General features: G+C 45.4%; 3 protein-coding genes across 7 annotated transcripts; 2 read left to right on the top strand and 1 right to left on the bottom strand.

Moving 5' to 3' along the window:
* Positions 1-376: 376 nt before the first annotated feature.
* fbxo45 (F-box protein 45) lies at positions 377-3,486 on the bottom strand. The gene is made up of 3 exons (XM_061065036.1): positions 2,973-3,486; positions 1,386-1,742; positions 377-1,171 (listed from the first exon to the last, which is right to left on the bottom strand). Exons 1-3 carry the CDS (start codon positions 3,300-3,302, stop codon positions 986-988), a joined length of 873 nt encoding a protein of 290 aa, XP_060921019.1. The 5' UTR covers positions 3,303-3,486; the 3' UTR covers positions 377-985.
* Positions 3,487-3,982: 496 nt separating this feature from the next.
* fam168b (family with sequence similarity 168 member B) lies at positions 3,983-8,418 on the top strand. 5 transcript variants are annotated; one of them, XM_061065037.1, is made up of 7 exons: positions 3,983-4,137; positions 5,389-5,466; positions 5,569-5,652; positions 5,979-6,121; positions 6,211-6,409; positions 6,820-6,944; positions 7,334-8,418. In XM_061065037.1, exons 2-6 carry the CDS (start codon positions 5,397-5,399, stop codon positions 6,930-6,932), a joined length of 609 nt encoding a protein of 202 aa, XP_060921020.1. In that variant the 5' UTR covers positions 3,983-4,137; positions 5,389-5,396; the 3' UTR covers positions 6,933-6,944; positions 7,334-8,418. The 5 variants fall into 5 exon arrangements, with proteins under 5 accessions (XP_060921020.1, XP_060921024.1, XP_060921021.1 ...); XM_061065041.1 differs by lacking the exon at positions 7,334-8,418 and adding an exon at positions 7,054-7,072; XM_061065038.1 differs by having other exon boundaries at positions 3,998-4,137; positions 5,327-5,466.
* A 1,405-nt stretch (positions 8,419-9,823) lies between these two features.
* Positions 9,824-15,850, top strand: LOC132994082 (DNA endonuclease RBBP8-like). Its single transcript, XM_061064205.1, has 14 exons — positions 9,824-9,993; positions 10,830-10,932; positions 11,312-11,354; positions 11,453-11,548; positions 11,616-11,707; positions 12,085-12,157; positions 12,696-12,877; positions 12,962-13,036; positions 13,603-13,670; positions 13,917-13,984; positions 14,152-14,362; positions 14,496-14,595; positions 14,681-14,996; positions 15,688-15,850. The coding sequence occupies exons 2-13, from the start codon at positions 10,833-10,835 to the stop codon at positions 14,800-14,802; spliced, it is 1,230 nt and encodes a 409-aa protein (XP_060920188.1). The 5' UTR covers positions 9,824-9,993; positions 10,830-10,832; the 3' UTR covers positions 14,803-14,996; positions 15,688-15,850.
* Positions 15,851-15,852: the final 2 nt, after the last annotated feature.

Here is a 15,852-nt window from a genome sequence, read left to right as displayed (position 1 = left end):
GGAGGAACTCTGCCCTCTGCTGGAAACAGGATGTACTGCACAGCAATCACAGGAAAGCTCAAAGGCTCAGCACTAAATGATAATTTTACACTTTTAAACAAACCCTGACACGTCTGCACATCAGAACGGTCCCTTCAACTCTCTGAATGTCCTGACATACAAACCACTGCTCCACATCTTAAAGTCAGCTGTGGATATTTATAATATGTACAGAGACGCTAAAGAGACGTGTAGCGTACCTGCACAGGTGTGAATACAGAGACACTGAAGAGACGTGTAGCGTACCTGCACAGGTGTGAATACAGAGACACTGAAGAGACGTGTAGCGTACCTGCACAGGTGTGAATACAGCGACTCAAACATGAAACCATCCTGATCCCGTGGCACCATGTAGACTTTATTTTCAGGCCGTATAACCACACAGAATCTTAAGTACCATCGATAAAAGCAAGAAATAAATAGTGTGTAATACTACAGAGCACATTAAAAATGACGCACGTTAACATGATACAGGTATACTTGACACCATCAGAGGACAGGTGTGTTCAAATGGCAGCTGTTACACATTTCATGCACATCCTGCACACCACTGTAAAGTGGTAGATATACTCTCTAACAGCAGGGGGCGATAGTTTGGCTTCTAATCACTTTTTAATGGGTTATAGATTGAAATGGCGTCTCATAGTGTAGTTTGGCCTTTGTCTCCATGTGTTCACCTGAAGGTCATGACTTTAAATAAAGGTCACCTGTCCTGTGGATACATCAGTCCAGCAGCTAAAATGTAAGAGTGAATATTCCCACGTTTACATCAGTCCCTAAACACTCCTGCTCCCTTGAGTCTGTCCACATTGTGACTCCTGGTGTGGAGCTGCAGGAGACGGACGCTTCTCTGTGTTTGTGACAACAACGACCATGTTTACAATCAGTTCAACAAACATCAGTCCTCCACACGCCAGAGGCCTGTTAGTTCAAGCGTCCTGTTCTTCTACCCGTCCAGAGGCCTCCCCAGGTACACCATGGTGACTTCAGTGTTCCCGTACACTGCAGACACAGCAGGGAACAGGCAGGCTTTGGGAAGTCCCCGAAACGCTATTCCAAGAAACTCAAAGCCTCTCTCGAAGGCTAACGTCTTGTCGTCCATGTCCAGGATCACTCGTATTCTCTCGCCGATCTGTGAACATGCACAGTCACAGTCACAGGCCAAAGGTCAAAGGTCAAAGTACAGAAAGGATACACTAAGGTACAACATGTTTGATCTGACACAGGCTCTGAGACTCTAACCATCGGCGCTTTAAAACACGTACACATGAAATGACCGAGTCTTCTATGTTTGTTGCCATGCTAACAAACAGGTATCGGTATTATAACTAGAATCCTAGTCTTACCTGATATTTGGGTGCGTTGTTACACTGCGGAAAGCTGCCGTTGACCTCCCCGTTGTGCAGCAGGTTGTTGTCGACCAGGTTCCAGCCCCAGCTCTGGTCGTCGCTGCCCAGCAGAGCCACGTAGCCCTGACACTGCATGGACGCTCGCTTCGTGGCGATGCCGATCACCGCCACCGTACCCAGAGGGCCTTCCCACCAGATCTCCCAGGCATGCCTCCCCTCCGAGAAGCCGATCTTTCCTCGCGCTCCGTCCGTGCTCTGGGCGATGGGGTTACGGTGGAGGGTGAAGCCATTCTTCTTCACGTAAACATTGCGGGAGCAGTCGTGGGAGCTCAGTGCGTGCTGGTACGCCTTCAGCTGGAGGGAGAGAGAGAGGATGCAAACACAGCCATGTGGTCAAACAGGATATACAGAGCAGGCAGCCAATGAGAGAACAGCTATGAAGCCTCAGAATTGTTCTGTCACGGTGTTTGGACCGGAGGGTGGATGGGTATTACTCCAGCTGACTCACAGGTGACCCTTCTTTAGAGCACTGCTACCTGTGAACACTCAGTGTTCAGTGCTGGGTGATTGACATGTGATTAATGTCACAGTTACTGTCATCAGACATATAATGCTAACCAAGCTAGTGCTAACTATCACTTTTTACTATGCTCCACCCTCTTGTCCATATATGGTCACTTCTGGCTCCAAGAATCCAAGATGGTGAAATCAGAAGTAAACAAACTAATGGCTGACATCATCAGGGCTTCATGCATCACTATCTGTCCTCCAATGTGTCACTATGAGATGCACCAGAGCGCTACAGAGAGCAGTCAACGTGAGACAATCATTTCAATGTTGAATCAGGTGTGACGAGAAAGGGAAGCGTGGCTTGCTGAGAGCTGTTAGTGATGCTGTCATCCTGCATATCTCTAAGGACATGGAGCTCATATAAACAGAGGAGGTGTGCCTCACCTGTCCTTCAGCTGCAGGTTACTTTATTAATAACAGAAGTAGAGCCAAGCGATGTGACCTTTTTCTTCTTAATCCCCCCCCACCCAAAAAAAAGACAAATAAAAACGACTAAAAACAAGTTCCTCTTGAATTATATCAATGAACCCAAATCAAAGTGAACGGGTTGGTTTCAGGGTTCAACAGTGGAAGAGTGGCCCTATGAGTTGTATGGTTCTTGATGGAGCCAGGATGCACACTGTCCCTTTAAGAGATTCTATTAAACCTGCTCTCTGTTCCATATAAAGTGCACTGTGACGTCATGATAAGCAATAAGAGAATATTGGTTCTGATAATCAGACAGACACTTCTCCACTAAACCCCATTAAAGAATCTGCCCATTTAACCTCGGTATCAACACACACGTCATTGGTTCAATCCTGTGAGTTATTGTGATTAATAAAGTGAGTATGGTCTGCTGAAGTATTTTATAATCCTGTCACTGGTGGATCATCCTGCTCTCAGACAGCTGATTTATACTCATTATTATGACGCTTTCTGACTGTTCTAAAGCGCAGTGGTGTCACTAAACACGCAAGTATCTGACCCGGGTGTGTCATTAACCACAGCCGAGTTACTTAATGGTGGATCTACCTTTCCCTTGTAGGTGGGCAGGTTGCACAGGATGTCGGAGCGCAGAGCTTCATCGGTCAGAGTCCGGGCGGAGAGGCTGCGCCACACCTCGCTGTTTTCATCCGCCAGGATGTTGTTCCAGTGCCAGCAGACCAGCGAGCACCGCATCAGGTCCAACATCTCCAGGTAGGAGAACACATGCTCCAGGACCCGGGCTGGCAGCCTCCCGGCTACCCCTGCGCCTCCTCCGGCTGAAGCAGCGTACGGAGAGCCGGCGGAGCTGCAACCGGCCGCCGCTGCTGCTGCGCCCAGACAAGAGGAGCCTCCCCCTACGACGGCCGCTGCAGACATTTTACCCCGCTGATTACCGAGCACACGGGCCACCGGAGAGCTGAACCGAACACCGAACAGTGTGATCTAATACACGTTAAACAAAAACATTTTACCTGTAAATAAATCACACACAGAAGCAAACTGTGAAATCACTACAGTATGGAGCCCACTCTCCACACTGCAATGGCTGAATGGGACGATGCGTCAAGGTCCTGAAAGGTCAAAAACACTGAATGTACAGCTGCTGAAATAAAAACTGGATTATCATGTGACAGTGTTGTTGAATCAAAGTGATAGATATTATCAGATAAATATGTTATTTGGTTATTTATAAATTATCAGATTGAGGAGATCTGCAGTTTTAGTTAAATGTATTTTATCATCTTTCAGGACCTTGAAGCTAACATTATTATGAGCTCATGGTTAGCATGTTAGCAGGATATCAGTCCGTGCTGTTGCCGTTTAATCTATTAAATATAGAAAACAACATCTTAAACGTTAGAATGTCTATAAATATATTTTTTTTATTAAAAGATAATTTGATCTGACCTGTAAATAGAAGATGTGGGGGATGATTAATCATTATCTCACAGACGTCGCAGAAAAATAAAATAATAAAAAAGATTTTACATTTTTATTTAATTATATTTTAGCTTGTAAAGGTCAATTACACAATAAAGAGTGATTCTTAATTAAAAATGTGTCGATGACAGTTTGTTTTCGCGGACCGGTTGGGCTCAACCGGAAGTGACGTAGTGCACCCAAGTGTTCAGTGAAGCATCTGGGAGCAAAACACCAGTTAGCTAAATTTCATTGAGCATCAGAGAGCAGAGGAGGCTAACATACACCCACAGTGAGTGTTTTTATTCTCTGTAAGTATGTATTTAAATACATGACGTGTGAGTTTATCTGTGGTGATGTCGAGAACATAGGTTGGGACAGGCGGTGCAGCAGCTGTCTCTCTGACTGCGTGTGTGTGTGTGTGTGTGTGTGTGTGTGTGTGTGTGTGTGTGTGTGTGTGTGTGTGTGTGTGTGTGTCTCTGTGTGTGTGTGTGTGTGTGTGTGTGTGTGTGTGTGTGTGTGTGTCTCTGTGTGTGTGTGTGTGTGTGTGTGTGTGTGTGTGTGTGTGTGTGTGTGTGTGTGTGTGTGTGTGTGTGTGTGTGTGTGTGTGTGTGTGTGTGTGTGTGTGTGTGTGTGTGTGTGTGTGTGTGTGTGTGTGTGTGTGTGTGTGTGTGTGTGTGTGTGTGTGTGTGTGTGTGTGTGTGTGTGTGTGTGTGTGTGTGTGTGTGTGTGTGTGTGTGTGTGTGTGTGTGTGTGTGTGTGTGTGTGTGTGTGTGCGTGTGTGTTGCCGGGCAGTGCGGCCTGCTCTCTGTCTGTCTGGGGACACACAGGTGAGTAGCAGGTCAGTGGACATCATGCACCTGCTCGGTATTCTCCGTTAGCATCACAACGGCGGAGTGTGATGCTAATCAGGCTAAATCATTGTGCTTAAAGGGGACAATCTTTATCCCTGCAGGTAACATGTCACCTTTATAAAAAACACCAGCTTCACCTGCTGACACAATTAGGCCCTTTTTTTAAAACATAATTATTAATCTGCAGCTCCGGTAGTGTTCACTAATCAATACTTAAAGGTCCAATCAGTGAGATGTGTAGAGAGTGAAATGATAAAGGTATCTTACTACATGATCAGACATTAAGGAAACATGCTATGTTGAAGTGCTGGCTTCTCTGACAACAATGCAGCAGTCAGTATGTCCTCCTTCTAACTTTAGATTCTGCTCCTGAATGTTCTGGACCAGAGAAGGTAGGTGGTTTTAAGACACCCCCACACGGCCGTTTTGGACGATTAAAAGATAATTATAAAAAGGTCATGTCGTCTTTAATGAACCTGTTCTGTTCATATTAAATCTTTCATTTGAATATTTGTCTGAACTGAAATAAGTGTGTGATGTATCGTCTGTCCACAAGAGGGAGCTGTTTCCATCATATTTAAATAAAGAGATAAAGTGTTATGTTTAAGATTCATGTGGATCTATCAGCAGAACACGGGATGTTTTAGGAGCTGTGACCTTTGCATTCATCAGTCTGTGTCTGTGAACAGGCGCCATAATGAACCCCGTGTACAGCCCTGCACCAACAGGGGTCCCCTTCACCAACACCAAGGGTCTCAGCTACCCAGGTACGAGTCTCACTTAGTTAACTTCACAAAGTACACCTGGATATCCCGGGCTATAGATATATAAAACGTTGTGATGATTTTGTTCTGTGTTTGGTCACTCAGCTGGATTTCCTGTCGGCTATGCAGCAGCTGCTCCTGCGTACAATCCGAATGTCTACGCCGGAGCAAACCCCGCCTTCCCCAGCGGTGAGACTCTAGTCCTGGTGGAAGCCCTTAAGAGGTGGTCTGGAGTCGTGTCATTAAAGACTCATGGGTCATCACAGCTTCATTTGTTACTTAACAGGAAGTGTGTTAGTTTTACGCCTGTGTTTAAATAACGGGTACTGAAGCTTTATAAAGTTCTTCAGGCGGCTGCAGCGAGCACTCTATGATCCTTCAAAATAAAATGACCTGATTATGACTAGGACTCAGATATGGTTAATGCTGTCAAACAGGTTTGATTGAACTAGAATGACGTCATAGTTTATCACCTTCATCATTATCTGAACTTCTCTTCCTCCTCCCCCCGGCAGGTTACGCTCCAGGTACTCCTTTTAAAATGTCCTGCTCACCCAACACGGGGACTGTCCCCCCGTACTCCTCCTCCCCCAGCCAGTACCCCGCTGCTGTGTATCCGGTCCGGAACACCTACGGCCAACAGAGCCCCTACGCACAGGTCAGAGTGTGAGATACCTGTCTCTATGTAATACAGGTGTTCCAAAGAGTGACCTGTCATGTGACCTGTCATGTGTTTCTGTGCTTCAGGCACTCATACCTTCACAACAGCAGGGCGCTTACTACACACAGCCTCTGTACGCTGCTCCACCTCATGTCATCCACCACACCACCGTGGTCCAGCCCAATGGGATGCCTGCAGCCATGTACGCTCCCTCCATCGCTCCGCCCCGCCCCAACGGTGTCGCCATGGGGATGGTAGCCGGCACTACCATGGCCATGTCGGCAGGTGAGTTGACATATTTAAAGAGATGTGTTGGCTTCTGTGAAGTCACTTCACACATAAACACACCTGAGCATTTCTAGATCATCTGAGGACGACTGCTCCTGAACGCCTCCTGACCTGCTCGTTCACACGTTTACCTCACGGCCAGAGACTAACCCTGTTCCGTGCGTGCAGGAGCTGACTTGACATTTTTAAATCCTGGCTCCGACATCTCTCCATCAGTGCATGTCTTCAGATCCTGTGTGTGTGTTTCAGAGTGTCAAAGTGCCCTCGTGGGATTAAAGGAAATCTTCATCTACTAATAGTTTAAAAGTTTGTTGCCATGACGACGGCCCTAATCAGCCTCGTTTGTTCTTTGAAAATGTCACTTAAACCAAACTTGTGTTTGTCTTGTTGCTATCTTTGTTCGTCAGGAACGTTGTTGACGTCTCCCTCACCAGCGCCCGTTGCCCCCCACCAAGTCACGATGCCCACATATCGGCCCCCTGGAACCCCCAGCTACAGCTATGTGCCCCCCCAGTGGTGAACAGAGGGAGGAGTGAGTGTGAAGTTTAATGTTTTTATAGAAACATCCCCCCTCGTCTTTCTTTGGTCTAACCTGAACTCAAAGAGTCTGAAAGCTAACGACTTAAATCTTCTCTCTGCAGCTCTGATTGGTCGATAGGCATTGTGTGTTTGAGTCTGCAGCTCTGATTGGTCGATAGGCATTGTGTGTTTGAGTCTGCAGCTCTGATTGGTCGATAGGCATTGTGTGTTTGAGTCTGCAGCTCTGATTGGTCGATAGGCATTGTGTGTTTGTGTCTGCAGCTCTGATTGGTCGATAGGCATTGTGTGTTTGAGTCTGCAGCTCTGATTGGTCGATAGGCATTGTGTGTTTGTGTCTGCAGCTCTGATTGGCCGATATGCATTGTGTGTTTGTGTCCGCAGCTCTGATTGGTCGATATGCATTCACAATCTCCTCCAGTGTTTGTGGCTCTCGGTGAGGACCGCCCTGCCAGCGTCTGCACTGCTTATTCTTCTTCCAGCATAATGTGAATCTAAACCCGACTCCATTCAGACAGGAGGGGGTGGAGAAAAGTCCCATCACCCCACCCCCTGTTCAGCGCCAGCACCTCCTCCACCTGCAGCATCTCTCACCTCCAACAGCACCGCCTCCATGTGGACAGTCTGCAGGTTTTGATCGCCTCATCAGAGAAAAGGGAGTTTGTTTTTTTATGATTTGTGGAAACGTCTGACGTTGAATGCATGTGTATTTATCGATATACGACGTACCGCTCGCTCAGACTACCTGCTGCGACAGACGCAAACTAAAGGCACACATCCAAAGGAACTAAACAGTAATAATCTGCAGAGCTGAGTCAGTGAGCATGTCGACAAACCTTTGTTCATGCAAACACACACCTACACACACAGACACACACACACATAAGCTGTGCTACATTCACGTCTCTGTGTTCTTAATAAGCTATGCTCAGTTTTGATTCTTTGTCAAATCTGTCTGTATTTTAGAAAAGGATCATTCCAGCGCTCTGTCACTCTGTGTTTGATTGCTTCTGCCTGTCAGACGTCTCACAGAAAGAACGTCGACTTCTGCTGAAGTGATATCAACGTATTCTGAATGTGAGAGTATGGTTGATGGGGAATGAGGAGAGGGAGATGTTGGAAAGAGGAATGAAAGAAGAGGAATGATAGAGTGTGAATGTGTTGAAGATGAAAATGGAGCCGTACAGAACAAGGTTTGGAGAATCTCTGACCTGATTAATGATCACTTATTAGTCAGGTGTGACGCTCTCCATCATTAAAGCTAAATGTGGAAACTGTTTGTGAAAATCACTACTGAAGCAGGCTCCACCTCCATCGCTCGCTGTTTGACCTCCAGGCTCAGCGTTCTTATATCACGTCTGCAGACATCGTCGCCTCCGTTCAATAACATGCACATTTTATTTTTGTGATTTTGGTTCTTGTTTTGTATTCTTAAGAAAGACCAAAAATAAAAACAAATATTAGAAGAATCTTTGTTTCCCCGTGTCCTTGTTCAGTCGAGATAACGCAGAAAAACATGAAAACATCTGAGATTAAAGAGAACATCAGTGAGGATGTTAATAATTAAGTAATAAGTGAGGAGGTTAATAATCCCTCTGAAAGTCATCAAGTTGCTCACGACCACCGAGCAGACCCTCCATCCAGTCGAGTGGATTCTTGATCACGTTTCAGCAATAAGAGCTTCTCGACAAAGAGACGACCAACAGGTCAGCGTTGGAGGAATGTCATCAACATACCGCACATTTCAAACTTCCATATGATGCCAGAAAACACAAATATCCATGTTTGTTACCACGGCAACAAAAGAAGAAGTCCTAGACAGCTCTGTGCAATTCACAGCGTGACAGAATATTTTTAAATTATTTTCACAACTAACAAAACAAACAGGAAGTTGGAACAGTAAAAAAAAAGGTGAAGTTGACATCATCAATAATGGGCCAACCAGAACTAAAAACATTGATGACCCAGAGTCTAAAGAAACCAAAACAAAGTCACCGAAGATACATCAAATAAAGATATGTGAATCAAAGAGGCAGCTTTACAGCAGAACATCCCGCAGTAGTTCACATTATTATTATTATGTAGTCGTTCAGCGCTTCTTTCTTTCCTGAGCTGGAAACATTATCACACTGACTTTGAAGAGGAGTGTCATCTCCCTCATTCCAAGTCTCCTCCATCTGATCCAGTAGCCTTCAGGATCATCTTTCGGGGCGGCCAGCTGACCACGAGGACGAAGCCACGAGGACACGAGGACGGAGCTGATGGACTGAGTCCAGTCTGTAAGTGCCGGGCTGAGATATCTTAAGGCGGAATTGTTAGATCATTTATTCCTCCTGCACTCCGGTCTGATCGTAAATGTAGATTTTTAAAAGCTTCAGTACTTTTTGTCACAATGAAGATTTATGCTTTAAAAACATGTGGTTTCAAAAGGTATCAATCTATCACAAATGAAGACAACCTCGGTCTCCTTTTGTGTTTTTATTTCATTACGTGTGTTTTTTTCTATCAGACAAAAAATTAAATTAATTATTTTGTTCTTAAAATGTTTGACTTGTTAAAATGTGTTAAACATGATAAAAAAAACAGATGTTATAACTGGAATGTGTCTGTGCTTCACTTTGCCCTACACACACAAAGTTAGAAAAACAACAACAACAGACTGGCAGACGGGTAAAGAGAGTTCAATATAAATATATATTAGGAGTAAAAACATGAACTCATCCTCTCTTCATTAGAAGCCTCAGTAGAAGAAGAGACGTTTACATCCTTTAATTTCTCCTCTCAAATCTCCTTCATTTGAAACAATCATTTAACTCTTGCCTGAAGGGCGCTGTTACGCTTTACACTGTACAACCTGCCGGAAATGTTTTAGAAGAAGAAGAAGACTTCCCGGCATGCAGCTCGGCGCGCGAAGTTCTAACAGTTCTGTAGGTTTTCATCTGATATTCATCGTCACTGTTAGAGTGAAATATAAGTTTTAAATGGTTAAATTAAGAAGTGAGTGTGACAGTTAAACATTTAAAGCTCCTCTGCTCCGTGACTGTGTAAGTGTTTCTTATTTTAACGGCTTTTTAAACTTTTACTGTGATCGTTAGTTTACTGTTAATAGGTTAACCTCAGAGTCGTTAACTCCAGAGACTAAAAGGTTAACTCTCATTAAATAACTTTAAATAGTAATGTAACGTAAATATGAATCATCCTGAGTTTGTAACTTGACCATGGTTTATAATTTATCGAGTGATATTCATAGATTAACGTGAGAGAAACTCTGGGTTCACTTAAGAAAACCTGCTCCCGACTAGGTTAGGTTCACAGACTTAGTTACCATAGTAACTGACTCAGAGATAGTTCGGGTTTCAGTGACCTCCCCTTCTGAACCGGAAAACCCAGAGTTTCCCTCATTTCTGGGTAAACTGACTATAACCTCCGTACATGCGGTGCAACCACACCGCTAGGCCATCTTGTTCACGATGGTGACCTGTCCACGTCATAATAACCATGATGAAGAAGAAACCGTTCATCCCAAAGTACAAGTTCAGAGCAACAACAATTCAAATGTGCAGACATGGTCACAGGATGATTTAAAAACACAGCTACATAATACTAGCAAATTGACAGGTGTTGAACTTTAACCCTGCATGATGTCGTGTGTGTGTGTGTGTGTGTGTGTGTGTGTGTGTGTGTGTGTGTGTGTGTGTGTGTGTGTGTGTGTGTGTGTGTGTGTGTGTGTGTGTGTGTGTGTGTGTGTGTGTGTGTGTGTGTGTGTGTGTGTGTGTGTGTGTGTGTGTGTGTGTGTGTGTGTGTGTGTGTGTGTGTGTGTGTGTGTGTGTGTGTGTGTGTGTGTGTGTGTGTGTGTGTGTGTGTGTGTGTGTGTGTGTAGAGGATGAGCAGCCCTTCACTGAGCAGCGACATCCCCCGACCTGCTGACCTGTTTGAGGAGTTATGGAGTCAGCTGAGAGAGACTCATCACAAAGCTCTGCAGGGTAAAGATCCCAGGATGATGAACAGTGTGTGTGTCTGTGTTCACATCTACAGCTCCAGAAAATCACTAAACATTAAGCGTTGGATTCAAACATGCAGAGAGCCGTTGTCTTCCTCGGGTGTGAGTTGAATTTATACGCCAGTACGTCTCATTCTTCCTCACGGCGTGCTGACTGGTGATCACCTGAAGGTCCTTCAGTCGAAGACGAGCTGCTCGACTTTTTTACCTGACAGCAACGTGAAGAGTGTTTCACGCTTTCAGAATCTTACACTTTGATAGGACACCTGCAGGTTTATTAACAGCTCACTTCTTTAAGTTATCTTGGACTAAAGACAGCGAGGCATCAGTTCTTCATGTTTGATTTCTTCTTCTGTTTTTAGAACTGGAGGTGAAAGTGAGCAGGTTGAAGACGGAGCGCTGCTTGTGAGTAAACTGTGTCGTAGATCTGATCAGAAGATATTTAAACGTGTTATTATATTTAAATGTCCCTCTCATTTTCTTTGTGTTTCTGTTTCCTGCAGAGACGCTCAGAAGCTTGAGGTGTTCTACAAACGAAACCAGCAGCTGAAGGAGCAGAACAAAACGCTGCAGGACGCCCTGGGCCTGTTGGAGGACAGGTAGTGCTATCACGTGTAAACCGTGTTTATCAGAGAGCAACTCCTCCATCATGTGATCTGTTTCCAGGCTGCGTTCAGGAGAGTGTGAGCGATGTGCTGCCTTCAAGGACAATCTGAAAAATATCCAGGAGGAGAATTTGTGGCTCGTTGAAACACAGCGTGAGTTTAATGATTGTTCTCAGGAATAAAAACCCACTGCTGCTCCTCTTAGTCCCCAAACAAAGCTGCATTGTGTTAGCTTGTTAGCATGTTAGCATGCACATCATTCCAGTCCAAGCCCCCAGGAAGTGCGCCGACTGTTGAAGCCAGTTTCACATGGTGGCTGAACCTGGTATTGCAGCGTCACATGATATCTTAATTAATTAAAAATGGTGTGTTTATTATGTTAAATACTATTTTATATTTAATATTTACAGTCTATGGTACTTACATTACTTCAAATAATTCCAACATTTATCAAAGCCAGAGAAATCCTTTGTTTTACCGTTGGAGCAGAGAGCATCACAACGATCCAAGCTGGGTTTTTTTATCCTCAGAGAATGAAAGAATCCGTCTGGAGGACAAAAACAGGAAACTTGAAGCTGAAGTGGAGAAGTTGAAGTCGACTCAGTAAGTTCTGTCCGTCTCCTTCTGACCTCACACTGAGTTTGAAATAAACACGACATACTTGTGCACTAATGAAAGGATAAGCCCTCATCCCAGCGATGCCCCTGTGTCCGACTGATAAGTTACATAACCCACCCTTTGGCCAGCAGTTGCCACGGCAACCAAAACAGTGTTGCCACCTTCAACAGACCCAGGCGTGTTAATGCGAGCGCCATGTAGTGTCAGCGCTGACACTACCTGCCCTACCACATGGCCCCTTCTGGCCCCCACAACTCAACCGTGTAGAGTGTAAAGTGAGACCCAGCGTCCCAGAGCTTCTATATCTTAACCACACAACCACACAGCCCAAACAGCATCGCCCCCTTCAGCTGTAGTAGTTTCACTTCTGCTTCCTCTGAAGAAACGTCTCCATACGTCTCTATGACGGGTTCTTTTTGTGTTACTAGAACTTCCTGCTGTGGTGTTCTGCACAGAAACGAGTATTTCCTTTAAAGTTTCAGTTCCTTTTCAAGTCTGCAGGTGTTGTTGTTTGTTCTTCCAGCTCTGAGCAGCAGCAGGCCTCGTCCCCCGATCAAGAAGAAGGAATCATCCCAGACTCTCCCGTCCTGCCGAGCTCGCTGCCCGCCGCCAACAAACTGAGGAAACGCAGAAATGTGGACAAACTCAAACACGTCCGTTATGCAGAGATGCCTCTGCCTCAGACTAACAGCTCGATATTTAACGGTCAGTTCAGAGGAGCTGACACTTGCTCTAATGATCACATCTGTTTTCTCTGAAGTCTCCTGACATGTTGTGTTCTGTTTGAAGAACGAAACAAAGATCCCGGAGGAGCCGAAGTTCTCGTTCCAAACACGTGTGAACTGGACTCATCGCAGACCTCAAGTATGACTTCATCCCCTGCTATGATATCTTAATATAGTCCTCTAAAGATTAATATTTCATGATCACTTAAGAGCTCTAAGATAAAACAGGAAGTACATCACATGTCTTTCTGGAAGCTGAATCAGACGCTCCTGTTACTTTAAAGTTTGTTTCAGAGCTTTGAAACGTTTATCTCCACAAACACTCATCGTATCAGACGAGCTGCACACAGGAAGGCGTTTCTCTAAGTTCACTCTGTGACCTCAGATAACCTCTGCAGTCGTTACAGCCTCCGCTGCACTCAGGAAGCCACGAGTGAAAAACAGCTTTCATGTGATGTGAAGCCTCAGAGACACGAGAGATCAGATCAAACACAAACTCTTATAGTTCTGTTAAAAACTTTCAGAGGACACCTTTGTCGTCCATGTACGATGTGCATGTTAGATGTGTACGATGTGACGTGTTTGTACGATGTGCCTGTTAGATGAGTACGATGTGTTGTGGATGTGCGATGTGTGTTGATGTACAATGTGTCGTGGATGTACGATGTGTCTGGATGTACGATGTGTCGGTTGTCTCTGTTTCAGATGATGTGAATGAAGATGTGGAGGTCGCAGAAACGTGCGCCCTGGAGCTGGTAGAGAAGCCTCTCGTGGTACGTCTGAGTCATTAGAGACTTTTTGATTATTTTCACACAGATTCATATTAAATGAAAACCTTGTGGAAACAGGAGAGTGTGTGTGATGGTGAGGTTGTAAAGATTCAAGCTGCTCGCTACTGAAGGACGTTTTAAAGAGGCTTTAACACAGAAGGAGCTTTTCTGTTTGAGGCTGTTGATGTTGAATCCCTCAGCACGTTTCACACTCGTTCTCTCTTTGAGTTACTTTGTTTTCTTCATCAGAAAACTGAAACAACTCGCGGCCAGCAGAGCAGCTGGAAACCATCGTGGAAGTTTGACGTCCATTTGAAGTAAGGATGAAATCAGTGGTGATATTTTGACCTGCTGAGAGGCGTGTTCAGGAGACGCACATTTACTGCTTATGTATGTAGACGATGAAAAGCTTTGATTAGATTCTTACCTGCTGCTCACCCCCCACCCTGAAAAACCTTTAAATAACAAACCCATCGATCCACAGTCCAGACTCGACCACGGACAGATCCCCGTCACTGCTCCCACGGCTCAAACGCTTTTCAGAGGACGATTCTGATCACAAGGCGAAGAGGAAGAAGGAGGGAAGTGAGCATGAGGAAAAACGAGGAAAACAACCACAACCTGAGCCAATCAAACGCAGCGAGTCACCTCTAAGTCATCCGAGCATCAAAAAGGAGCCAGAGGACGGCAGTCAGGTGAGCGATGCTGCAGGAGCCAGGTGATGGGTTCAGGTTCTTAAGACCGGGTACCTACATAATCCGCCTCTTTCTCTCCATGACACGTCTCTCTCACGCTGTTTGAATAATGACCTTCAATAACCTTCAACAGCTTCCAAACGGGACCTCAGGCCAAAGGTCAAACGTTTCCTGTGTCAGTCCTGCTTTTAAGAAGCCACTCGCTCGAGGAGACACCATCAAGGACGTCGTTGGTGAGAAAGGAAACACTCGACAGCTCCTGAATGCCTCACAGGAGCATCGCATTTAAAGAGTTTTATCTTCTTTATTCTCTCTCAGCTGATAGGAAACTCAAAGTGGAGCCGATGTGGAGCATGGACCCGGCGCTCGCTCTGTCCATGTACGACAGCGAGGGGAGAGGAGACGAGGTGAAGTCACGACTAACCACAGTCGCTGATTAAAAAAGACGTTCAGAGTATCTGATTGTTGAGATAAAGTCTGAGCGACAGGAAGGTGAACGACCCCTGATGTCTGTTGATCTTTCAGAATGAGGAGGGGGAGGAGGAGGAGGGTCCTGCAGAGCTGGCGGACACAGACGTCACCTGGATCAGCCACAGCGTGCTGCAGAGTCGAGACGGAGCAGACAGTGTGTCCGGTGAATACAATCACAGAGATCCTGTGGATCAGATCAACGTTTTTATGATTTCAACTCATAAACGTCTAAACGATTTTTAGCTGCTGGGAGTCCGTTAAAGGTGTCAGTTAGACAGAGACATGTCTGAATCAAACGACACGTTAGCATCAGACGATCGTTTAATCTTCAAAATATTTAGAGCAGCGTCGTACGGACAGAAGAGAAGAAGAAACTTAGGACATGAGGATTCAAAGAGGCCCACGTGAAACCCGGGTCACAGGTTTTGATTTATTTAGTTTTGCTCTTCAAAGTCTTCAGTGTTTTCAAAGCATGCAGTTTGACTTCTATAAACAATCTGTGAGCTCGTGCTCCATCGTCTCTGTCACAGCCCTTTATCTTTAGGGGGCGGGTGGGTTTACGTCAGCAGTGTATGACAAACCGCGAACAGAAGAGAGAAATGAACGTTCAGGATGACGAGGACGGTCGGAAGGATCAAACAACGATTAAGATGGGACTCACCAGAAATGCAAAAAACCTTTTAAACATTAGACGATGGGAATCAAAGCTGTGAACCGTGCTGCTCTAAAGGTTTACGTTCATCCTGGTGAGGGTCATTTAAAAAGTCAGGGTCCCAATCCTGCCAATCCCCCTGAATCACTTCTTAGAGAAAGATGACTGAGAAGTGACACTTTGATCCGTCTGTGTTTTGAAGGACTTGGGGAGAAGGCCAACGACAGTCTGGACATGATGTTTGACACGACAGCTTACGGAGAGTACCGATCCTTCAACAACTTCCGCTCAGGTCCGAGCCAGCCGCGTGAGGACGGTGGGGAGGACGGGGACGAAGCAGGAGGAGACGAGGAGGAGGAGGAGGAGG

This window comes from Labrus mixtus, chromosome 19, assembly GCF_963584025.1.
Source record: "Labrus mixtus chromosome 19, fLabMix1.1, whole genome shotgun sequence".
NCBI lineage: Eukaryota > Metazoa > Chordata > Actinopteri > Labriformes > Labridae > Labrus > Labrus mixtus.
The sequence above is the reverse complement of the archived record's forward strand: the minus strand, read 5'-3'. Positions and strand labels throughout refer to the sequence as shown.

Bases quoted from the DNA above. Each gene is read 5' to 3' on its own strand.
- fbxo45 (XM_061065036.1), bottom strand. From the start codon at position 3,302: ATGTCTGCAGCGGCCGTCGTAGGGGGAGGCTCCTCTTGTCTGGGCGCA. The intron at 1,743-2,972 runs GTAGATCCACCA...CTCTCCCTCCAG, and splicing joins TGCCCACCTACAAGGGAAAG to CTGAAGGCGTACCAGCACGC. The intron at 1,172-1,385 runs GTAAGACTAGGA...GCATGTTCACAG, and splicing joins ACAACGCACCCAAATATCAG to ATCGGCGAGAGAATACGAGT.
- fam168b (XM_061065037.1), top strand. From the start codon at position 5,397: ATGAACCCCGTGTACAGCCCTGCACCAACAGGGGTCCCCTTCACCAAC. The intron at 5,467-5,568 runs GTACGAGTCTCA...TTGGTCACTCAG, and splicing joins CAAGGGTCTCAGCTACCCAG to CTGGATTTCCTGTCGGCTAT. The intron at 6,122-6,210 runs GTCAGAGTGTGA...TCTGTGCTTCAG, and splicing joins AACAGAGCCCCTACGCACAG to GCACTCATACCTTCACAACA.
- LOC132994082 (XM_061064205.1), top strand. From the start codon at position 10,833: ATGAGCAGCCCTTCACTGAGCAGCGACATCCCCCGACCTGCTGACCTG. The intron at 11,355-11,452 runs GTGAGTAAACTG...TGTTTCCTGCAG, and splicing joins TTGAAGACGGAGCGCTGCTT to AGACGCTCAGAAGCTTGAGG. The intron at 12,878-12,961 runs GTCAGTTCAGAG...TTCTGTTTGAAG, and splicing joins TAACAGCTCGATATTTAACG to AACGAAACAAAGATCCCGGA.